The 24014-nt window shown below is 55.2% G+C and overlaps 1 protein-coding gene across 7 annotated transcripts in view; it reads left to right on the top strand.

Annotated features, from left to right (window-relative positions):
- The window catches only part of KIRREL3 (kirre like nephrin family adhesion molecule 3), a 556991-nt gene extending 535047 nt beyond the window's left edge, over nucleotides 1-21944 (top strand). For 4 of the 7 annotated variants that reach the window (XM_045483435.1, XM_045483432.1, XM_045483434.1 and 1 more), the window contains 10 exons: nucleotides 450-598; nucleotides 1923-2050; nucleotides 3515-3641; nucleotides 7428-7528; nucleotides 9621-9819; nucleotides 11368-11403; nucleotides 14881-15063; nucleotides 16520-16629; nucleotides 19983-20069; nucleotides 20643-21944. In XM_045483435.1, the coding sequence (XP_045339391.1) occupies nucleotides 450-598; nucleotides 1923-2050; nucleotides 3515-3641; nucleotides 7428-7528; nucleotides 9621-9819; nucleotides 11368-11403; nucleotides 14881-15063; nucleotides 16520-16629; nucleotides 19983-20069; nucleotides 20643-21086 (1564 nt within the window). In that variant the 3' untranslated portion in view covers nucleotides 21087-21944. The remainder of the gene's footprint in view (nucleotides 1-449; nucleotides 599-1922; nucleotides 2051-3514; nucleotides 3642-7427; nucleotides 7529-9620; nucleotides 9820-11367; nucleotides 11404-14880; nucleotides 15064-16519; nucleotides 16630-19982; nucleotides 20070-20642) is intronic. The other 3 variants (XM_045483437.1, XM_045483436.1, XM_045483439.1) reach the window with 3 other exon arrangements.
- Nucleotides 21945-24014: the final 2070 nt, after the last annotated feature.

Genomic DNA, 24014 nt, shown 5'->3' with positions numbered 1-24014 from the left:
TGCATGCGTGTGCGTGTGTGTGTGCACGCATGTGCATGGGGGGGGGTGCAGGTGTGTGTGTGGGTGCAGGTGTGCATGCATGTATGGGCACATGACATTAGACCTCGGCCTTTCCAGCATGGATCCCAATAAGACAGCACCCTCAGTAGAGCTCAGGGTGGGATGGCCAAGCTGTTGGGGGACCGAGGGGGGATTATCCATTTCCTAGCCAGCCAGCCGGGCTGACCCACTGAGTAGTCTACCCCCCTCCCTCCAGAACAAACTGCTTGGTCACGTATCCCTCTGTGGAGATTCCTGCCCCCACCATGGGACCCCTAGGGAGGCCTGCCCCATGCGTGACTCACTTTCCTGAGGGATTGGGGTTTCCAGCTCCCAGAGAGATGCCCCTGGGTGGGAGGAACACCCTGGCCACTGGAGGTCCACAGCCGCATGCGGGGCCCGTATTGCAGGTGGGCCAAAAGGGGCCAGATCATCAAGGAAGCATCCGGAGAAGTGTACCGGACAGCTGTGGACTACACGTACTTCTCAGAGCCTGTCTCCTGTGAGGTGACCAACGCCCTGGGCAGCACCAACATCAGCCGCACGGTGGACGTCTACTGTGAGTGCAGCTGCTGGGGGGCTTCCCCAGGCCAGCCGGCCCTGGGGTATCTCTGCTCAGGGCCAGAGGGACCGTTGCTGGACTCAACGCACACAACATAACAACGCCTCACAAGCTCACAGCGCTCCCCGCTTTAAGAAAAGCTTCCTCGTGTGGTGTTTTGGGTTTACCTTGACCCTCGTAGTAACCCAGGGAGGAAGGATTATTATTCCCGTCACTCAGATGAGGGGATAGAGGCCCAAAGTCACTCAGTGAGCAAGTGGCAAAAGGAGAACTCAGGCCAGGCTCCTTAGGAATCTGCTCCCTCCCTTTGGAGACCCGAGGACACATCCCTTCCAACGGCCTGGGAGGGACCCCGGTGAACCAGCCCATCGCTGACGGGCAGGCCGGATGTGTTCACGGCAATAAGTGTTAGCTCATCTACTACACTTTCTGATTTTAAAGGCACTTTGACAAACTTTCTTATATCTGACCCCTCCCCTTGCCCCAGTGGCCCTAATAGAAAGTGCTATTACTCCCTTTTTACGTCAAGGGACTAATTTCGGTCTCCTGACCCTGGATTTCACACTCTTCTGCTCCTCTAAAGCAGCTAAGCGGCTCCCTGCACACCCTCCCTTCACTGCGCCTACAATTCCACCATTGCACCCACTCTGGGGACCAAGGCTTGGTCTGCAGAAGGCTCTGGTTACAGGTGTTCTGCGCTGGGGAACCGGAGAGGAGCTTCCATTAATGCTCACCAACCCTTAGCAGGGGCATGGGAAACTGGACCAGGCCCAGCTACTTCCCAGGGGTTAGAAAGAAGCTGGGCAGGGCTGGAACAGAGGATAACCTGAGGGCCCGGGGGAGCGGAGAATACAGGGAGAGGCCTGGCTAGGAAGGCTACCTTGTACTCCTTATCTCAGAGCCCCTTGGAGGACGCTGGGAGGGCTCTGGGACCTGGGCCCGGTGCACAGGGTAACTCAACTCCAGGGCACAGAACTGAAGCATGGAGGAGGTGGGCAATTGCCCTGAAGGCAGACACATAAAGATCCTAATGCCCAGGATTTCTGGGGCAGGAGGAAGTCCCCTCTGCCTGTGCACTGGGGCTGGGGTGGGGGGAGGGGTGGAGAGGACTTCCCAGAACCAGGACAAAGGGCAGGAGATGGGAGAGCCCTGGAGGCAAATCGTGGCAGAAATAGGGCTGTTGCTGCCAGTGGGTGGGCCCAAGGGAGGCCAGGCTGGAGGACAGGGGTCTCTTTCTTACTTCCGGTGTCCCTCTCTGGGACCCCTCTCCTCAAGCTCCCAACCCATCAAGAGCCCTGTCTCCCCCTTCCTCCCTTCACAGTTGGGCCCAGGATGACCACGGAGCCCCAATCGCTGCTCGTGGATCTGGGCTCTGATGCCGTCTTCAGCTGTGCCTGGACAGGCAACCCATCCCTGACCATCGTCTGGATGAAGCGGGGCTCTGGTGTGGTAAGTCCTCAACTCAGACCCCACAGGGCCTTTGACCATGGGAACTGCCTTCTGGGGCCCCTCACACTCTTAGATTGGGGACGTCAGCCTCCAGGGTGAGCTGAAGGGAGAAGAGCCCCAGAAAGAGGAGAGGGATGGGGCACCTGGGTGGATCAGTCGGTTGAGCGTCCGACTTCGGCTCAGGTCATGATCCCACGGCTTGTGAGTTCGGGGCCCTGCATCCGGCTTTGTGCGGACAGCTCAAAGCCTGGAGCCTGCTTCGGATTCTGTGTCTCCCTCTCTCTCTGCCCCTCCCCCACTTGCGCTCTGTCTCTTTGTGCCTCTCAAAAATAAAGAAAAATAATTTTAAAAAAAAGAGGAGAGGGACCCCAGTACCCACATGAACCCTTTAACCCTAAACACATCGAACCTATCACAAACTCTACTAAAAAAAAAAAAAAAAAGAAAAAGCAAGTGGGGCTGCCTGGGTGGCTTAGTCAACTGAGCATCCGACTCTTGATTTTGGCTCAGGTCGTGATCTCACGGTTCATGAGTTCAAGCCCCGAATCAGGCTCCGCACCGATGGTGTCCAGCCTGCCTGGGATTCTCTCTCTCTGTCCCCCTCTCTCTGCCCCTCCCCCCACAAATAAATAAACTTAAAAAAAAAAAAAAAGCTGGCGGCCACCAATAATGCTGGGAGTAAAAGTCTCTAGAAAGGCTTTTCAACTTCCCCCAAATAGTTAAGTAATCCTTCAGCTTTTGAGTTAAATGCTGCTTTCTTCTTGTGTTCCTCTTTTAAAATATATGTGTTCTTTAGTGTGTGTATGTTTATCAGACGTCCCTCCCCTCAGGAGGACCAGCGAGAGCCTTGGGGAGGGAAGTAAAGGGAGAGGCAGATAGAAACCGACCTCTGTGCAGCCTAGTACGTGCCGGCACTGCACCACCCCATGAGCACGACTGCCCCCCACTGCAGAAATAAGGAAAGCTCAGCAGAGCAGATATGCAACTGCCGAAAGCCACCCAGGTGGTCACTGCCAAGGTCAAGATTCGAACTCAGAGCTAGCTAATGCCAAAGTCTTTGGGTCACCCCAAACTCTATCTCAAAAGGATACTGAAAATGCCTCAGAAAAGACAGGTGCAGGCACCCCCAAACAAGTTCAGCGGGACCAGCCCGGTACCGGCTGGTGGGGAGCCCTGCCTGTGTGAGAAAGCCTCAGGACCCCAGCCAGGAGGTGCCCCTCCCCCTTCCACACTCACCCCTTCCCCCATGTGCCCGGCCCTTAGACACCGAGGCGTCTGTGCTGTGGACCTCCTCTGGACAGCTCAGTGGCCACCCTGCCTCCTACCCCGCCCCTGGTTCTTACTGAGGTGCTGGAGACTGTTGTCACATCCAGCAGGCCTGCCTCTCAGCTCTTCGGGTTCTCTTCGGACACAGAGAGAGCCGGGCTCCGTTTTCTGTATCTGATCCTCCCCCGATTCTCCTAGGTCTTGAGCAATGAAAAGACACTGACCCTCAAAACCGTCCGTCAAGAGGATGCTGGGAAATATGTGTGCAGAGCCGTGGTGCCCCGGGTGGGAGCTGGAGAGCGAGAGGTGACCCTGACAGTCAATGGTAAGACCCTCACTCATGCTAGGGGGCGGTGGGAGGGAGCAGAGAGGGGCCCAAGGCATCTTGGTCCCGGGCATTGCCTCAGAGGGGCTGTCGCTGGTTCTGGACCTTGCTCCCACCTCCAACCCTGGATCCATAGCAATTCTGTCCACCTCTTCGAGCCTGTGTCTAAGCCCAGCCCCGAGAGGAGGAAGGACCTGGCTAGATGGGTCACCTTCCTCCTTCTTTGTTACTCCTAAGGGGTCCCAGCCCTAACAGTGGTAGCTAATGAATTTTATCCTGGCCAGGCACAGAGGGTCAGAGGGTCACTAGACAGTCAATTTAGATCCCGTGTCTACCCTTGACCTTGACCTTGGCCCTGCAGGGCATTTAAGGGAGCATCTCCGTGACTCCTGGTTGGCGCCTTCCCATTGCATTAGAGCTGCTCAAGCAGAGAGACCTGCCACAATTTCCACAAGACCAAGCATTCAGGGGGTCCTCCTGAAGGCACAGAACATGGCTTATTACACATGATAAAACCATTACAGCAGGAGAGCGTTTTCATATCTCTCCAAGAACACAGTTCGGGTTACTAGATGACTGTTACATGACACATTTAGGGGACGGCGCGTCGAACCAGGCTCGGATGGTGGGATGCAGAAGGTCACAGAGAAGCTGGGTTAGACCCGAGAAGCCTGTAGCACCAAGATGGAAATCCGACGTCCCTGTCACGATACGTGCTTGGGCCATGGTGGGGAACCAAAGCTGCCGGTTTGAGAGAGTGAGAAAAGCTAAGGCCAAGTCCCTCTGGTGTTTCCAAACTTCCTCTCTCCACCGGGCTTTTGGTTTCCCTTTTCAAGCCCCCTCGCCCCACGTAGTCTGCCTCATGCCTCAGGTCAAAGTCCTGGGGTTCTGAGCCCCAGACCCACACGTACAGGGCCTCTGGGTCCTGTCCCCAGATGGGGGTCCTGAGGAGGGGCTGAGTCGTGTTCTAGGAATCTGCCCCGTCGGCTTCATCTCGATCCAGGAAGCTGCCCGCAGGCAGCCTCATCTACTCTCCCCCTTCGCTGGCAAACTGAAACCGGCCTGGTGCCTCCACAGCCATCCCCTTCTGATTTCTTCATTAGCCAGACCCGCTCCATCGATTTCTTTTCCTCTCCTCCTCCCCAAGAGCCAGGGCAGCCCCAGAGGGAGGGTGAATCTGCTCAGACCCCGGGGGCACTCACAGGCCGCCTGTCCTGGGCAGAACCCTGACTCAGGAGTCTTCCTGCCTTCCTCTGTGTCCCCAGGATGCCACCAATAAATTGGCACTGCAGGGCTAAAAATAACAGCATCTGATCGCGCGCCTCCGTATATCCATGGCAACACAGGCTGCATGCAGCCTTTTCCTGTTGCTCTGGAGTCTGACACTCAGCTCCGGCACCAGGCCCTGGTGAAATCAGCAGCTTCCCCTGCTGCCCTGCCCATGACTGCGGCCACCGGGCTGGGGGCCTTCAGACTCCCACGTGGCCTCCAGGGTCCCCACGCCTGAAGCTGTTCAAGGAACATCCTCGTTTCCGGGGAAAACGGTGGCTAAAGGAGGGACTGACATCCCATTGCCACTTTACACATTCAGGCATTTCCCAATAGGGATTCAAAGTGGTTTCTTGGTGGGAGAGGTGAGGGGGACGCACACATTGGAGGGACATTTCTCTTGGAAGGGGCACCCCAGCCTGTGCCCTGGCACCTACCCAGGGTTTAATCTGCACCTGCCAGGGATCATGTTTACACCCCCTCCTCTGCCTCCAGTCATGGCACCAGCTCCCCCAGGGCTCCAGGAAGAGAAACGCCCAAGGGATCAGAGTGAAGCAAGGAAGCCGTTCGTTCGTTTCTGCCAAACTAAGGTCATCTTGCCCTGATGCCCGGGGATGGATTAAGTGGCCCAGGGGGAAGAGCCTGCCAGCCGGGCACAGGAGAGGAACTGTCTAGAGAACAGGTGCAGGGATGGCGGAGCCTTTTGGAAAGGGGCCTGCACTGGGCTCAAGAGACAGGACAGTATGAAAGGATCCAAAACGAGATGGGGTTCTCCTCACAGCAGATCCCGGCTGGTGGGTGACTGCGTCCCGTTGCCCTTTGGGGAGCAAACTGGCACATGTCTCAACTGGTTTGGCTCCAACCCGGGATCTATGGGCAAGGGGAGATAAACCACACTCCCGCTGTGCTTTGATTGCCCAACCCCATCTACCTTTGTTCTGATTTCTTTTTTCCTCTAAAAAGCCCTTAAACACACGCATTTGCCTGATGGCTTTTAGAATGCCTGAGGACCACCCCCGGAGAATTCCTAGCTCCTGGGAGGTGAAGGGAAACCGTTTTGTGGTATCATTACTTTCAGCTAACAGCGAAACAAAGTGCCCTCCAAGTTCCTAAAACATCCAGCCCTCCTGCCTTTTTGGCCAAGGACTTCTTGGCGCATAAATATCCAAGAGAGAAACTAGGCCCACCCACATTCAGAGGCACCCCGGGGTGGAAGCCCTTATCTGGAGGGTCCCAGCTGTTAGCCATCCTGAACTCAGTAGCAGTCACCTGAGTGTCTCCCAGTACCCCCCCAAACCCGTTGGCTGAGAGGTACTCGTAGAAATGCAAATCTGTTTTAATTAAGGTGGCTAATAAACAGCAATTATGTTTGCGCGATTTTTGTCTTGTTCCCAGCATAAATTTGCCTGTCCTCCAGATCCCTTGTTCCAGCTCTTTTTCCTCGCTTTTCCGCCACCAGAGCTCCAACCTTTGCCCCGGGGATTGGGAAGGCAGCATGAAGGTCTCCATCCCTACACCCCTTGTTCAACCGCCCAATCCAGCCAGGAAGTTAGCTGAACAAATGGCTGAATTAGCCTCTCCTCCCTCCCCCTCTCCCTGCCGGGTGGGCGTCCTGTAGGAAAGACTTAGGTTAGATAAAAGGCAGAACTGGACGGGAAGCACTCTTAGATTTCAGGTTCCAGGTGGACTGTCTAGGCTGTGGGATGAGGTGGATAAGGCAGGTACTCCTGGAGACATCGACAAACATTTCCCTCTCTGTGTCTCTCTCTCCCTTCCTCCCCCCCGCCACACTAGATGGGATGTCAGGATCAGCTTTGGAGCGTGGTCTCACCTGGTGTGTAAGTGGAAGCAGGCAAAGCAATGAACCACGGGCTCTCCTAAGACACCTAAGAGATGAGAGCTGTGAACATGTCCGGCCATTGGTGATCCCCAATGTGATCTCCCCTTGGTAGAGGAACAACATCCCACCATTTATTTCTCTTCCTCCCGGGCTTGCCCAACCTTGCGAGGACTCCTGGTTTGTTAGGCAAGAGCACCCTCTCCTGGCCGTGGGGGAAAATGGCTTGAAAATGGAAACCCCTGGGTAAGGCCGAGGTGACATTAGAGCCAGCATTACTTAGTGGCTTTCCTCCCGGACACTTCCCCTACTCCCTTCTCAGTTTCCCACCTCCTTCATAAAGCTTTCCCCACCATCCGCCAGGCAGAACTATTCTCTCTCCTCTGAAGTCGGTCAGCACTTCATCCATACTGCTCCATTGTACGAACACTCACCACCTTTTACTACAGTTATTTATGTCTTCTGGGCATTCTGACTTAGAAGCGTTCACTCATCCCTTGAGAGGTTTATGACTGAACGCTTAGTTTATCTTCGAGTCTCCTGCCTTGCACTTTACCTTACACATACAGGCCCTCGGTAAATGTTTGCTGAATACTTGAATTAATGGATCAGCTTCTGAACAAGCCCAAGAAGGGTCCAGCCTTTCCTGAATCCCTGATGTGATGCTGTCTCCCCCACAGGACCCCCCATCATCTCCAGCACCCAGACCCAGCATGCCCTGCACGGGGAGAAGGGTCAGATCAAATGCTTTATCCGGAGCACGCCGCCCCCCGACCGAATTGTAAGTGCCCTGGGGCCGGGAGGGGAGGGTTTGGGGTTCTGCCAGCACAGCCAGCAGCCTGGCGGGTCTCACCTCAGCCCGCAGCTTGTAACCACTGGGCCAGTCAGTGCAAAACCTCCAAGCTTCCTGTCCTCTTTGGGGAAAGTATACCTGCCTTGTCTCTCTTGGAAAGGCATCACGAAGACAAGGTGCTCCCAGGGTTCATCTGCAAGTGCATTTAACTCTGCTGTCCAGCTGTGCCCTAACAGTAATGCTTCCAAGCAAAATCTGCATGCTGGGAGCAGAGGGGCAAGCGAGGCTGGCTGAAGGAAATGCCAGGTGAGGGGCGCCTGGGTGGCTCAGTCAGTTGAGCGTCCGACTTTGGCTCAGGTCGTGATCTTGAGGTCTGTGAGTTCGAGCCCCGCATCGGGCTCGGTGCTGACAGCTCAGAGCCTGGAGCTTGCTTTGGATTCTGTGTCTCCCTCTCTCTCTGTCCCTCCCCTGCACATGCTCTGTCTCTCTCTGTCAAAAATAAATAAACATTAAAAAAAAAAAAAACTTAAAAAAAAAAGCCAGGTGATTTCTTCCCTTTCCTGGGTTCAAGGCAAACTTTGGCAAAATCTTAAAGAGTATGGTTTATAGTCCGCAGACTCCCTTTCTGCATGCCCTAGAGTCCTTCTATGTTGGCCTCCACTGCCCTAATGCCCACGGAGAGCCCTACCCCACTTATCAAGGTTTCGCCTCTAAAAGTATCATTCCATTTCCCCTCCCTTCCTCAAAACTCACGCCCGCAGTGCAGGTAAGGCAGCCTGAAGAGTTCACACTTTGGCCCTGCTGGGTGTTTGCGTTTGCAAAAGCAAGGGTCTTCACCCAAGTCCATCGGAAACTGGTGCAAGCCCAGGCACGAAAACAAAGATGAGCATTTTCCAGCATTCCTGGGAGTCAGATACTATTTTTAGTAAATCCCCATTGCCTAGGACAGACATCTATTCTATCAGGACACAGAAGACTGCTCCAGGGTCAGCTCCACAGGGCTGTTCGACCCTCCCACAGTGCGGTGGTGCCAGGGAGGGCGTAGGGGACGCGCACTGAACAACAGGTGCCTGTGACTGCCAGAGGCTGGGATGCTGAGGCTTTAAAGCTAAAGATGTCGTTCTGTAAACTCCGATTATTATCAGAGTATTATTGCTGTTACATACTTTCTCGGGCATTCAATTCACTCACCATCCAAAAATTCACACAAAAATTGCAAGAATTCACCCATAGAACTGATACCTACACCTCCCCTTTCGCTTCACTCTTTAATGTTTTAAAATGAGGGGCACCTGGGTGGCTCAGTCAATTAAGCGTGCGACTCTTGGTTTCGACTCTCTGTGAGATCGAGCCCCGCATCAGGCTCTGTGCTGGCAGGGTGAAGCCTGCTTGGGATTCTCTCTCTCTCCCTCTCTGCCCTTCCCCCCATTCTCCCACACGCTCTCTCTCTTTCAAAATAAATAAGTAAATGTGTTTAAGATTTTTAAATGATAACTGTAACACATGCCCATTGCAGAATAGTCGACTCCCTCTTGATCTGTCTCTTCCTAGAGCTCTGACTCTTGGCCAGTGGTTCTCAACTGGGACAATCTTGCCCCCCCCCTCCACCCCGGGGACATTTACCATTGTCTGAAGACATTTTTGTTTGTCACAATTGGAAGGGGGCCACCAGCGTCGTGTGGGTGGAAGCCAGGGATACTGCCAAACTTCCCTCAGTGCGTGGGACAGCCCCCACAACCAGGAATGATCCAGTCCAAAATGTCACCCGCCCCAAGCATGTTGGCTCCCCAGTGCCCTCCAAGCATTTGCCTGCACTGACCACCACCTCCTCACAAGATGAGGCTCAGTCACTCTGGGGCTGGTCTTCTGCCTCTACCTGCCAGGGCAGCACAGGGTCAGGCGTACCCGCACAGGCCAGCCGAGGGAGGGCTCCAATCGCTGTCACAGCGTTCCTTGTTTGCCTGGAAAATGTCCCAGTGCAGACCCACTTAAGGCTTCCCTTAAGACGATGGAAATACCGTCTGGGAGGCGGCATGGTGGCTCTGGTAGGCATCTTCTCCTAACTGAGCAACTCGGACAGGCCTGGTCCTGGAAGGAGAATGTGCTGGAGTCCGGGACGTCGGGGCGCTACACGGTGGAGACGGTCAGCACCGAGGAGGGGGTCATCTCCACCCTGACCATCAGCAACATCGTTCGGGCTGACTTCCAGACCATCTACAACTGCACTGCCTGGAACAGCTTCGGCTCTGACACGGAGATCATCCGGCTCAAGGAACAAGGTAGGAGCCTCCAGGGCCACCAGGGGGTGATGGGACCAGCAGGCCCCCTCCCCACCTAGGGCAGGGCCCCAGGCGAGGTCTTCCGGGGTCCTGAGGGGACAGAGCCCAGCTAAGGCTACAGGCAGATTGAGCCCAAGGACAAGTCACAGCGCTCTTCCTAACGTGCTACACGGCCTTGGTCAGGTCACCGAAGGGGCCCTCTTTGGTCCGGGTCCCCCAAGGCAAAGCCATTATCCCACACCAGGAAAGGAGACGGGGAGAAAGCTGCTGAGGATGATGGTTCTTCAGGGCAACGTTTCAGGGATAGGTGACCGACCACAGAGCAAGCCAAATTGACTGCCATGATCAGCCTTCCAGCAGCTTCTAAGGGCCCTGGCTTCTGTGCACTTGGCATTTCCCTAGTGCCCTTAGGGGTGTGTGATCCACTGAGGACTGTCCCTGCGGGGATACACCGGAAGCGATGTGTTGGGGAGCCTGGCCTAGCCTGTTAAGATGACAAGCCAGTCCGGTTACCTGAAAGTCCCCCAAAGTGCACATGCTAGGCTGAGGGGCAACACTGGAGCTGCCCCAGTCCCCGGAACTTGGGGGGTCAGGTTCAGATCACCTGCACTTCCTCCAGGAACACAGGAGACACACACACCACTGTGCTCTGAAGGCCCCCCCCCCACCCCCCCGTCAGAGGGCAGCGCTGGGCAGGAGGGCTCAGACCTGCTGGGTGCGTGAGAGGGAGGAGGAGAAGGGGGAGGAACAAGGCTCACCCCACTGTGGCCCCATGTACATACTGCCCAGCTCCTGGTCAGGGAGATGCTGAGAACTCCAGTGTCTGCTCTAAGGTCTCATGTGGACCAGAGGGTGGGAGCCTCAGAGGGGCGCGGCAGCGCGGTTCCCAGAAGCTCAGCGGACGGCTGGTCCTGGGCCGGGCGGCACATCTTGCCCCTTTGCCAGGGGACTCGGTCTGTGGCAGACAGGACGGTCCAGGGTCCTCGGCCCTGGCGGTGTCTGACTCCTCCAAGATGAAGGCTCACCCACAGGCTGTCAGGCCCGGCAAGAGTTTCTGGGCCCAGCAGGTGGTCTCAGCTGGACCCTTTGGACCTCAGCGCTACCCTGTGGATCAATGTCTCCCTACACCTCTTCACTAATAGGTGCTGCTTTGCATAATGCTTTGCACATAATTTGCATACTATCATCTACACATCATCCTAAACCCTCCCAGCGCCCCCTCCCCGTTGCTTGCCCTCCATGTCTTGCCCTCAGTGCCCCCACCTCCATGCCCTCCCCTTAGTGTTCAAACCCCAACCTCGCCAGACACTCCCACCCTCCCAAGCTTAACTTCTCTCTCTGGCCCCTCCCCCGCTCTGGAGTCTCTTCTAAGTCAGTCTGAAAGAACTCCAAGTTCAGTTCAGTTAGCTTGGGTCTGTGGGATGGTCCCGGAACCGTGAGAGAGGAGGGAGCCCCTCATCCCAATCCCCACCAGATGGCCGGCCCCAGTCCCACCCCACCCTGGCCAGCCAGGCCCTGGCTGTGGACGCTTGCTTTATTTCCAAACAGGTTCGGAAATGAAGTCGGGAGCCGGGCTGGAAGCAGGTACGGAAGGAGACATGAGAGCTCCCTGGGCGGGGAGGAAGGGACCTCTGGGCTAGTGGGGGAGGGACCCTAAAAGGGGGAGGGAGGCCTGCGCAGGCCACTAACTTCTCTGCCCTCCCCCCGCTTCCAGGCTTTAGTGCAGCCAGAGCAGGGAGAGGGGTTCCCAGCCAGCTTGGGTCCACGGACTCCAGAGACCTGTCCCTTCTGTCACTGCCACCAGAGCCCAAAGGCTCCTCGCAGCCCAGGACACTGGTTCTTGCTCCTCCCCCTCTGTCCCTCCCATCCCTTCTCTTCTTGGAAGCCCCACTCCTCCCCTCTCGGGTCAGCTCGCCCCCAGGCCTGGCCTCCCTCTGTGCCCAGGCTCTCCCTGACTCTTCCTGCTTCTCAACATCATCGCCAGCTTGGCCGTGCTTCCCAGGATGCCAGGGCCTCCCAGCACCTTGGCTGCATAATCCATGCTAACCCATGCTTTCTGCTCAGCTGCCTCTGCCCCCCTTCCCCAACACAGCTCCCCATGGAATTGTCATCGCACCCACCTTGCTGAGGCTGCTGGGCAGTGCCTCCCTCTCTAGGCTCCCAGCAGCAAAGCGGTCATCGGGCTCCCAGGATTCAGTGGCTCTGTCTTGGGACCCCACAGAAGGACCATCGCCCCGACTGTCCAAGCGGGAACCCAAAAGGAGAATCAGGGCATTGCAAGCCAGACTCCACGGGGCCCGACAAAGACCATAAGGAAGATGTGGGGGGTCCTCTGCCACATGGACCCTGAAGGAGCTAGGCCCTGCCAGTTCCTTCATCAGACTCCTTGTGGGGCCCACACACCCTCCCCTTTGGGCGGACATGCCCCTTTAAGAGCATCAGCCCTGGCACAGGCCAACTCCCAGGCAGCACACTACAGCTCCTGCTGTATTCTCCCTGTCACCCCTCAGAGCCACTCCGAGCGCTGGAGGTGGTGTCGCCTTCCTGTCTCCATCTCACCTGTGTCTGTTCACACTCATCTGCAGTCCCTGACACCTTCCTTCATGGCAGAGTCCAGTCCCCCTTCTTGGAAGGAGGAGAGGCTGAGCAGGCCACCCCTCCTTCCAGGCCCTCTCCAGGGGACATCCGAGAAGTAAAACCTGCACAGGTGGCCTAGAGCAGACCTCAGGGAGCCAGGCAAGGAGAAAATACACAAGCGGGTTGCACAGGGAATGCCACCCCGGTGGTCCCCCTGTTCCCAGCAGACCCTCTCTCTCTCTCTCTCTCTCTCTCTCTGCCCCTGCCTGCCCACTCAGGAACAGTTCTCCAGATAAGTCGGTGCCTTCCCAGCTGTTAACAAGTCGAGGAAAGGTGGCCTCACAGGATGCCAGAGTCAAAAGTCACCTTAGATACCATTCATTGCCTGGTTCTCTAGTTTTATGGGAGAATGTTGAGGTATGGAGAGCTTAAGGAACTTTTCATGGTCATCCTTTGGCTCTGAGCTCGTCTGAGACAAGACTCCAGTTTTTCCAAGGAGACTCACTAGGAATCGAGGAGGAACTAAATTAAACGCAAATTAATAAAAGTCAAAAGTACAGAACCAATGAGCTTTCCTTTCCTAAAAGAATTAAAACCTGGAGATAGAATCATCTTATTTGCCCAAAGCAAGCTCATGGGTCTGAGTTCTACTGAGCTCTGGTCCCCTCTTCCACTTCTGAGTGTTGAGCCCAACCCAAACACTTCCCATTTTTCATCCCTGAGTGTTCTCCACATCCACCTTCTCCTGTCCCCTCCCCTGTCACTCTAACAGTGATCTTGGCCACCAAGAGGCAGGTGATGAGTGCACTACTGTGCATAACCCTGGGGTGGAAGGAGAATACCAGCATCATCACCAATACTGTCATCCCCAGGCACCTGCTCCCCCTGGGGGGAAGACACCCGCCACCGCCCCCCAGCTGCATCCAGAGGCCGGAGCTTGAGGGCTTCTTCCTCTCTTCCTTGCTTTAAAGCAAACAACAGCAATGAGAGGCTAACCCCCAGCCCAAGACAAATCCCTAGACGTCCTGCAGTCATCCACACTGATGATGTGGGACAGGTTAGGGGACAGGGAGGCTCTAAAAGGACTTTTCTTCTCATCTAAGGTTCTGACCTGCTACATTTCTTCCCATACAGAAACAGGAGAAAATACTTGAACAGACCTGGAGCCAGGCTCAGTTCCAAGGCCTTTACCTGCATTCACCCATCTAATGTTTATTTATTTCTTGAGAGAGAGACAGAGACAGAGAGAGAGTAAGGGAGGGGCAGGGAGAGAGGGAAACACAGAATCCAAAGCAGGCTCCAGGCTCAGCTGTCAGCTCAGAGCCCGATGCAGGGCTCGAACTCGCGGACCACAGGATCGTGACCTGAGCTGAAGTTGGCCCCTTAACTGACTGAGCCACCCAGGCGCCCCTGCATTCACTCATCTAAACCCCATAACAACCCCCCTGAGTCGGGTAGTATAATTGTCCCATTTTAGAGAAAAGAGAGGTGAAGTAAGTTTCTCAGAAGAAGTGATGGAGTCTGGGCTGTACCAAGCACGTGAACTTCAGAGGATGCTGTATGATACAGCAGACAGAGCTAGGTAGGGAGCAAGAGGAAGCCTGGATTTGCCCTGACTCTACTGTAGCTGTGTGTCCTTGACCAAGTCAAGTGACTTCGCTGGACCTCAGTGTTTCCATCTACAAATGGGAGGCTTGGACTCAGCAGGTTGTAAGGTCTCCCTGCCCCCACATTTTCTAATTCTGTTCCCAGTGGACTCTTCAGGGCTCCAAATCCCGTGCTCCGCCGGCCCTTATGCAGCCACAGAAGGACCAGGGCTATCTGGAACACCCCTCCCCCCATACCTGCCCCTCCCCTTCTGCATCTCTACTGGGCTAGGGCGCTAGACTGTGAAAGAAACTCAGCAGGGAGTGAGGGCTTGCCTAGCTGGAGGCTTCTCTCCCGGAGGGCTGCCTAGATGCCCAGCGCACTGGCCCAAGAGGACTGGGGGGTGGGGAGGTTCGAGGAAAAGGATAGTTTCTCCTTAGAGAGGTGGGAGGGGGGAGATGCGATCCCATGCACCCCCCAACCCCCTCCACCCCAGCACCTCAGACTTGGGCCTCTGGCGGCTACTACCCTGATGCCCAGCAGGCCCCTGCAGCCACTGCCCGACAGAGTATTCCTGGTTTAGTACAGAGGGGAGCTAAAGAGTACCCAGCCTTGCTTCTCATCTCCGGGTAGCCCTCCCCGCCCCGCCCCTCCCCGTGTCTGCTTGCCTCCCTCTCCACCCGCCCCCGCTCCTGCCCTCCCCCTATCCTCCCACCCCTCCTCCACCCTGAGTCCCGCTGGAGCTGACCCCTGTTGGACTCGGCCTATGCCCGCCCAGGCCCGCGAGGCACTGCCCAGGAGGGCCAGAGCGCAGTGGTCCAGGACCCTGGCTAAGGCCCCCGCGGGGAGTCGGTTTCCCTGGATTTCTCATCAGCCCCGCCTGCTTCTCTCCCACAGAGTCTGTGCCGATGGCCGTCATCATCGGGGTGGCCGTAGGAGCCGGCGTGGCCTTCCTCGTCCTTATGGCAACCATCGTGGCCTTCTGCTGTGCGCGCTCCCAGAGAAGTACGGGAGGGACCACCGGGATCTCAGGGAGGGGGACAGAGAAAAAGGCCAGGCTTAGACTGCCCCGGAGAGCAAGTAAGCAGGAGTGCAACGAGCAGGGGGCCCTAACGGTGCTGTGAGCTGCTGGGGCAGGGATGGGGTCTTTGTTTGCACCTCTGTACGTGCAGTGCTGTGTGTATTGTCTGGCACATAGTGGGCTCTCAGCTGATGCGGAACTGGACCGAACCGGAACTCTGACAAGGCAGTCAGCCAGCACTTTGGATGGAATACGTGCGGCTGCATAGGAGGCAGAGAAATCTGGGAGGGCGGGGAGGGGGAGAGGTGGTTTGATCTTTGCCCCCTCCGACTTCTGCTAGTCTAACCAGAAAGGCAGGTCACCTACACATGGGGTTGAGGGGGGCGGGTGCGGAGAGGCATTCGAGGAATCCCTTTGTGAAGACTTTTAAAGGTCTGTAGTCACTAGCAATAAAATTCTGGCACGGGTGCACTCTTGAAGAATCACGTGTGCCTGGAGTTTCACCCCGGCCGTAGCTCTGACGTTTCGTGCGACAGACACACGCGTGGAAGCGTCAGACGGGATGGCTGAGTGGAGGAAAACAGTGGAGACATGGTCTTCTAGCCCTACCTTTTTCCACCACGTAAGCTTGGGCAAGCCACCATTACTCTAGGCCTCAGTTTCCTCATGTCTAACAGCAAGGGATAGCATGGTGTGACATTTATGGCCCCCCTGGCTCTAACGTTCTATGATTCTAAGGCACAAAATGAATAATCAGAGTAAGCCGGATTACCGCTCGGCGGCTCTCCTGTACTAGAAGAAAGCTGGATGTCCCCCACGAGGTTTCCTCCGCTGCAAATTCCTCAGCCTTGGCCCTCTTGGCTTCCCCCAGTGAGGTGGTCCTAGAAGCTCCCTCACCCCCCTCTCAGTGGAAATTACAGGGGAGAGTGTTTTAGCAAGAATTTTCTGACAGCTCTCCAGACGATTAATGGGCCGCCCCCTCTAGAAGGCGTTAACACCTCCACCGTGAAAACACTGACACAGGAACTGGACCGCCCCATGTGGTCCATGTGATGTTTCCGCTTTGGGCAAGGGGGGTTGGCCCCAGGACCTTGGGGTCCTTTCTACCAGTAAGATTTGTGACTCTCTACATGGAGAGATCAGAGCCTGGGAGAGTAGGCCAGAGAAGACTTCTAGAAGAAGGTGAGAATTGAGAGGGATAAAAAGCACCTAGCTCTGTAAAGCAGACAAATGGATGTGGATGGCGCCTGAAGCCAGGACAACAGCAGCGAGAGGCCGAAATGCGTGCAGTAGGGCCAACAGAGGAAGAGAGCTGAGGCCCCAACAGCCCACAGCACGTCCACACGGGTGTTCTACTTGGGGGGTGGGGGTGTGGGGAGCCTGAAGCCACTGAGTTCAGGGACTGAAGGGTAAGCCCTGGGGGTGGCGGGGGCGGCAGGGGCTCGACATCTCAGGCCCTAACACCTGAGGATGAGGACTGAACCTGTCATCTGTCCTTGCCTATTTTACGTCCAGATCTCAAAGGGGTCGTGTCGGCCAAGAATGACATCCGAGTGGAGATTGTCCACAAGGAGCCTGCGTCTGGTCGGGAGGCTGAGGAACACCCTACCATCAAGCAGCTGATGGTGAGAACGCCATCTTATCCCCACCCCACCCCGATCTCGATGCCCCGAAGGTCCTGGTTCCAGAGGCTTCTTGGTGGCCTGGATGCTCTCCAGAAGTAGAGCATCAGTCAAGATGTGCCCTCCCCCCCATAATAGGTCAGACACCTACTCTCAGCCAACAGTGAGTTATCGTCCATCTATTACATTGCACTTGGTGTTCTGGGAGACTCGAAGATGTAGTCCCAGCTTTCAAAGAACCTGACTATTCGGTAGAAAGACAAGAGATATGCATAAATTGCCATAACGTTGTTGTTGCGTAATACATAATTCTTTTTTTTAATTTTTTAAATGTTTTTACTTATTTTTGAGACAGAGAGAGACAGAGCATGAGCAGGGGAGGGGCAGAGAGAGTGGGAGACACAGAATCCGAAGCCGACTCCAGGCTCTGAGCTGTTAGTACAGAGTCCGACACGGGGCTCAAACTCACGGACCGTGAGATCATGACCTGAGCCGAAATCAGACACTCAACCAACTGAGCCACCCAGGCACAGTATAGAATACATATGTATTCTATACATAATTCTATACACACATGAATATTATAGATATTTGGTACATGCCCTGCCCCTCCCCCACCCCTTCCCCCCAAAAAGTCTGCAAGAAACATAGGTTCCTCTTCGGAAACTAGACTGCTTACCAGAAGCAAACTCATAACTTTTCCAGCAAACCTAAGCCTGCCCCTCCTCTTCCTGATTCCCGTTGATAGACGGTAATCCACCCAGTTATACGAGCAGGAAATCTGGAAAGCCGTGCTAGAAAACTCTAGTGCATACTATGTCATGGCTAAAATACCTTGGAGTAGCAGCAGCAGGCAAGGGCGTGGAGAGCATGGGTTTCTCTGTGCCTCAGTCTCCTCATCTGTGAAGTGGGGATGAAAGTCATAGAGCACAGGGAGGTGGTGACAGCTGAATGGGTAAACACAGAAAGGGCTTGGAGCCCAAGGAACACAGTTAATTAAGTGCTCAAGAAACGGGAGCCACCGTGCGGCTCTGAAATCACCCCTTCCCTTATCTGTCTCCACTAGACGGTGAGCAAGCTGCCTGTTCATCCCTGTGTCTCAGAGGCTCACAGCTCACAGACATTATTGAATCGAACAGACATTTTCCTCACTGGTTTTTTTCTTTCTAATTCTCATTCTCAGGTCCTTTCAGCTGCACCTCAAAAAACTGTCTCGAATATGTGCCCTCACCTCTATCCCACCATCACTTCCCTACTAGGGCCTCATCGTGGCTCCCTGGACTATTACAACGGCTTAGTGGTCTCACCACCTTATTTATTTATTTTTTTTTACCACCTGATTCAGCCCACCCTCCAGAGTCCCCCAGAAAGGGTCCTTCTAGAATGCAAATCGGATCCTGTTACTAACCTGCTTAAAGTCCTTCGGTGGCTCCCCGTGTCGACTAAAGTCCGACCACCAAGCATGTCAGCAGGCCCTTCCTTCATCAAGAGGTGGCTGCTGGCCTTTCCAGCCCCATCTTCCTACGAAACGCACCCAGCCCTCCAGACATTCCAAAACGTTGCAGTTCCTGGCCTTTGAGTCTTTTTTACCTTGGAGGCTTTCCACGGGCTCTTCCCTCTGCCTGTTGGTTTTGTCTGTTGAATTTCACACTCTCCTATGAGAATCAGCTCAAATGTCACCTCCTCCATAATTGTCTGTCCTTGTCCTCCCCCTGCGGGAAGAGCCACACACTTCCTGCTCTCCCCCCAACACTTTGCCTGCTCCTCTTTTATCGTTCTGCTTCCGTGTCAGCCCCCCAGTTTTCTCAGAGTTCCACCAAGGGCACGTTCCCAAGTCTTTGCATGTCTCTTTCCTCCAGGCCTAACACAGTGCCTGACGCCTGACGTCACAAGAGTGGAAACCAGAGCCTAGATCCGGGAAGGGACGGGGGTCTCCGTAGATGGGTTTCATCAAGGCTGGTATGGAAGGACCCTGGCCTGTCCTCCATCCCAAACAGGGCCTTAAATTCCCTTCACTTCTGGTTGCCTCAGACTGTCTCTAAAAGAGTGCGGGTTGCTCAGCAGTCACTTAAGAGGGTGTGTGTGGTTGGGTGGGGGGGAGGGGGAGGGACCTGCTGAGGGCTTTGTCCCTAAGCCTCCCGTTGGGGAGACCTTAGTTCCCCGACTCCCTCTACCCCCAGACCCCTGTATGGCTCTTCTAAGCCTGATGGGGGGCAGGCTTAGAAGTTGAATCTGGGAGGAAAGAACTCTAATCCAGGCAGAACCAGAGCATTGGCTGGAATGAAACAGTATGGAAGCCCTCTGGTTGATTCATGAGGCTCCAGAAAGAGACCAAGAAAGTGAGTCACAAGGAACAAGAAACGTCCCAGCTCAGAGAGTGGGTGGGAGCCTGTCCTAGATCATGTCACGTGCAGAAGGGACGCCGGGGAGGCATCTGTGTGCCACAAAATAAGCATCACTGTGGTTATTCAGATTCATGTACCCACTGTGTGCCAAGCATGCTTCATTCTCCACCTTCAGTCTGTTATTTTAATTTTCAGTCATTTAGAGCTATGCCATTTCATTCATCCATCCAACAGAAACAGGACATTTGTGACGGCCCTACCATATACTGGGCACTGCGCTAGGCATGACAAATCAAGATGATTGCCTATGATTCCGTTCCAAAAGCATTCTGGTCAATGACCACGATATACAAGGTGCTGTACCGGGTGTGCTGGGGACCCAAAGAGAAGCAGGAAGTGATCCTTGCCCCTAGGTTCTTTGGCCTCTGCTAAGAAGATAACCCTTAGGACATTCAAGTCATTGCTATGAATAACAGGTGTGGCCCCTGTTGCCAGTATCTCACGGGTAGTTATGCATTGTGATTCTTTCCAAAAACCTTCATTAAGCCTTCAGTGCCCCGCAGTCGAGGTCCTATAATTATCTACAGATCCAGCTCCCTGATGTGTACTCCTATATCTTCATGCACCTCAATCTGCGTACCCTTGGCCCACAATTCAGTACATGCTCCATGGATTGAATGGAATCATCCAAGTGAGATGCTCTATCTAGCCCAAGGGAAGAAAGTGTGGTCTTAGCAAACCTCCCCTCCCCCACTCGGTCCCCACCCCTACCCCTACCCTCCTGTCTGTCTCTCTCTGTGTCTCAAGACGGGGCTTCGGGAACAATGACAACATCTGGAGTCTCCTCCTGCCTCCTTTACCTGCCTTCCATGGGCCAGGCAGCCAGAGGAGGTGGGGAGGGGGAGGCAGAGATGACCAGCCTCTTTTGCGTTCATTTCTCTATCTTTTCCTTGGGGGAAGCAAACGTTTAGCCCACCTCCAATCCACTGAGCGGCCGTTTCTGGGTTGTAGATGGACCGGGGTGAATTCCAACAAGACTCAGTACTGAAGCAGCTGGAGGTCCTCAAAGAGGAGGAGAAGGAGTTTCAGAACCTGAAGGTAAGAATAGTGGCAGGTTAGAAGTCCCAGCTGTGGAAGCCGGTCTTCGGAGCTCCTCCGATGCCCAAGCCTCAGATCCAAACAATGACAGGAAACCGAGAGAGGCCAGAGGTCACCGTGGGGACAGGTGCCTAAGCCAAGACACTCATCTGCCGAAGGAGGCAAGAGAGTTAACGCCGGGGTCCCACTGTTCTCTCCTACAGCTTCCTCACAAACAAAAAATTTTAAACTAAGTATCCATGCTCTGGACAAAAACAAGAAACAGAGTCTGGTTCTCAAATGGCTTTGCACTGCCCTGACATAGTGACACATAGCCAGGGGAGAGAGCCACGGGTTGCATCCCTTTGGGGTCTAGCCTCCCTGTTGGCCCCTGAACACCTTCCAGCCCCCTCCCCTCGGGCACCAGGCTGCTCCTTCCAGCAACACCCCCCGCCCCCATGTCCCCAGCTGTCCCCTTCCTCCTGTGTCTCCTTCAGCCCTTCCTGTGTAAAAGAGGACTGGCTCAGCCCAGAAAGCCCCCCTCACGGTCACTGCCCACCCAGTGACGCCGCTCTCGCTCTGGCCCCCTCCCAGGACCCCACCAACGGCTACTACAGCGTCAACACCTTCAAAGAGCACCACTCGACGCCCACCATCTCGCTAAGCAGCTGCCAGCCGGACCTGCGTCCCGCAGGCAAGCAGCGAGTGCCCACAGGCATGTCCTTCACCAACATCTACAGCACCCTGAGCGGCCAGGGCCGCCTGTACGACTACGGGCAGAGGTTCGTGCTGGGCATGGGCAGCTCGTCCATCGAGCTCTGCGAGCGGGAGTTCCAGAGAGGCTCTCTCAGCGACAGCAGCTCCTTCCTGGACACGCAGTGTGACAGCAGCGTCAGCAGCAGCGGCAAGCAGGACGGCTACGTGCAGTTCGACAAGGCCAGCAAGGCCTCCGCCTCCTCCTCCCACCACTCCCAGTCCTCTTCCCAAAACTCTGACCCCAGCCGACCCCTGCAGCGGAGGATGCAGACTCACGTCTGAGGATCCCAGACCCGGGGGCCGGGAAGGGCCCGGGAAGGGGCCGCGCCACCTGCTGGCTCCCCAGAGACTGCGGGGCGGGGGCTGCGCAGAGGACCCCAGAGGCGGCGGCCTCCAGGACAGCCCCCCGCCCCCAGCGCCTCTGCCGCCACCCTCCTCCGAAGCCCTGATCAAGCACAAACTCGGGTCCCCAGTTGCAGCGTGCCAGGGGCGGGGGGGGGGGGGGGGGGGGGGGTTACATGGTCAGAGGAGTACATTACGAGTGCGCTGTGCTCCTTACCGGACACTCTGGTCCCCACCCCTTTCCCGGAGGCCCCTCCCACAGGCTCTAGAGGCAGCTATAACTTTGCTTTAATGAAACTGCCGTCTGCTCTCCGGCCTCCCCTTGAGCTCTATATTGCTGCCCCACAGCCCTACCCCTGTGCCTGTGTTCCTCCACAACCCTGGGGAGAAAGGGGGGTGAAGCGCTTCCCAGCACTCAGCTGCCCCAGAGACCCCAGTGCCCCCAGCTGCTCAGAGCCCAGACCCTGGATGCTGAGAAGTCAGAAAATGGCCCTGGAGCATCTCTCCCACCGCACTGGCCGCGGGCCCACCCCCAATTTGTTCGGTGTTTCGTGTCCATACTCTTGCAGTTCTGTCCTTGGACTTGAGGCCTCTGAACTCTGAGGTGGGACTGGGCCAGTCAGAGACTGGTGTCCTGGGAGGGCGAGGGAGGGGCAAGAGGGAACATGGGAACACTTGGGGAAACTCTCGGGACATGCCCCTTGCCAGGCTGTGCGATTCAGAGCCTCCCCACCCACCCCTGCTTCGTGTACTGCCCTACAGCACAATCAGAGTTAATATAAGCAGTGTGAGAGCTTCTCTGGCCAGGGTTCTTCAAATAGTCATTGGAGAGAGTGTTTCCTGGGCCTTGAGGGGACCAGAGGTCAAGTCTTTAAAATGGTGAGACTCCCCTTCTCAGCTGATGAATCTCCAGGGGCCTCGATCCACACAAGGAACAATGGTCCTGTCTTTAGTAAGACTCCACGGGCAAGAGAGAGTGTATCTACACATCACCCCACCTACTCACCACCTGAAAAGAAATGTTAGGGCCGTTACTCCAACAAATCCATTCTGTCCTTTTGTTCCTACGGAGCCACAGAAAGAAGCCAAGAGCTCAGGGTATGCTCTGGGATCGCATGCTTCTTTGCCCTTCTTTGATTCGGTTTTCCCAGATAATGAAAGCAGGTGATGGCTCTGGTTGCACTGGCAATAACACCTACAGCAGGCTCCTCTCCTTGTGGTCGGGTTCAAGCCAGAGGGCGTGCAGACACAGGACCCCTGCCATGTTCAGCTCAGAGGCAACGTGGCCATACTGGGCTTTGAAGGGGTCATTCTAGGCCTGTCTCTCAGCAATATTCTGCAAGGGAAGCTGCTTCCGTTAGGGGTTCGGGGCAGGAGGCCCTCTTCAAAGAGTCTATGTCACCAAACACTCTGAGATTCCAATACCGTAAGAATGGCCTTGTTTGAATGGAAGGCTGGAGATAGTGATGGCAGACCAGGTCAGACGGAGAGGTACGGGCAAGTTAGAGTGCTGGTTCAGGAGCAGGATCCAAATGGAACTTTGGAAAACCCAGTGTCCCTACGGGGGGAGGTTCCTCTTAGGTTAGACCCTCTTTCTCCAACCTTCCCCGGTAATCCTTACCCATCATGAGAACCTTCATCTCAAAAGTCTGTGCTTCCTTCCATGCACTGATTCCTTGGATGGCCCCAACCACAGGTTCTCTATGACTCTCACAGCACCTCTATCCAGAGGAGTGTTCTGCTTCTTCCATATTTCCTATTGCTTCAAAATTCCCCGGTTCCCTAGATAAGTTCTTTTGCAGCCCCCAAGCCCAAGAGGGTGGAAACTGAGAAGAAATGTCGGTGTACATCCCAGTCCCCATCCTGCTCCTCGTACCATTCTGGCCGCACACAGAGGCCAGGATGTCGGCCCCCGCGTGTTCGAGGTTAACCTTGACAAGCCTTCTCCTTTCCCGGACATGTTTTGCCCCTGCCAACGAGAAACAAAGATCTAAAACCAGATGCAAAATGTCATGTTATATAAAAAGAAGATGACTCAAGATTAGTTTGTTAATCCTCCCAGCCTTCCTCAACCTGGGTGGCAAATCTACCTGCTAAACCGCACCACACCCACCCTGCCCCTGACCCCTTGCCCCTGTCACACACCCAATCCACAGTTCTCAGAATAAGGTGGAGATACCCATTCTGTCCTGGAACCCCAGGTTAGGACAATAACCGGAAGAATAAGTGAGAAACCTATTCTCCCATAGAACAGGAAGAGCTCTCTCCCTCTTGATCATCAGGTACTCCGGGGTAAGAACATGGACAATCATTGGCAGACAAACAGGGAGCACAGGGGCTGCGTGGTCAAGACTCAGCCATGCAGGCCCAACCCCACAAGCTCTCTCCAGTGCACAAGGACAGCAAAGAATTGCTGAAGGGCTAGGAGGTCACAAGTCAGGCCTTGGTGAAAGAGAAGAACACAGAAGCCTAGAGCTTCTGGAAAGTTGGGGCCTTGAGAAGGAGCCGAGGCTGCACTCCGTACACCCCTCGGTTGTCCCCAGCCCCCTTTACTTCCTGCTGAAGAGTGAGGCTGCAAGAAACTGGTAAAGGGAGGGCTTAAAAAAAAAAGTTTTCAGGCAGAGGGAAGCCCTGAACTCTCCTGCAGGGGATTTCAAATTAACCGAAATGAGTGCTTTACATTTGTAATCCAGGATCATCATTTTACAGACGGGGAATGAGGCTTCAAGAAGCCAAAAGATTTGCCCAAGGTCACAGGGCTGACAAGCGGCAAAGGTGACATTTAGACACACGTGATTTCCGCCACAAAATGTTTCCATCCGAAGCGCAAACTCAAGGCCACTGTCATCCCAGAATATGATGAAAATG

This window comes from Leopardus geoffroyi, chromosome D1 (assembly GCF_018350155.1).
Source record: "Leopardus geoffroyi isolate Oge1 chromosome D1, O.geoffroyi_Oge1_pat1.0, whole genome shotgun sequence".
Classification (NCBI taxonomy): Eukaryota; Metazoa; Chordata; class Mammalia; order Carnivora; family Felidae; genus Leopardus; species Leopardus geoffroyi.
This window is presented reverse-complemented; position numbering and strand designations above follow the sequence as displayed.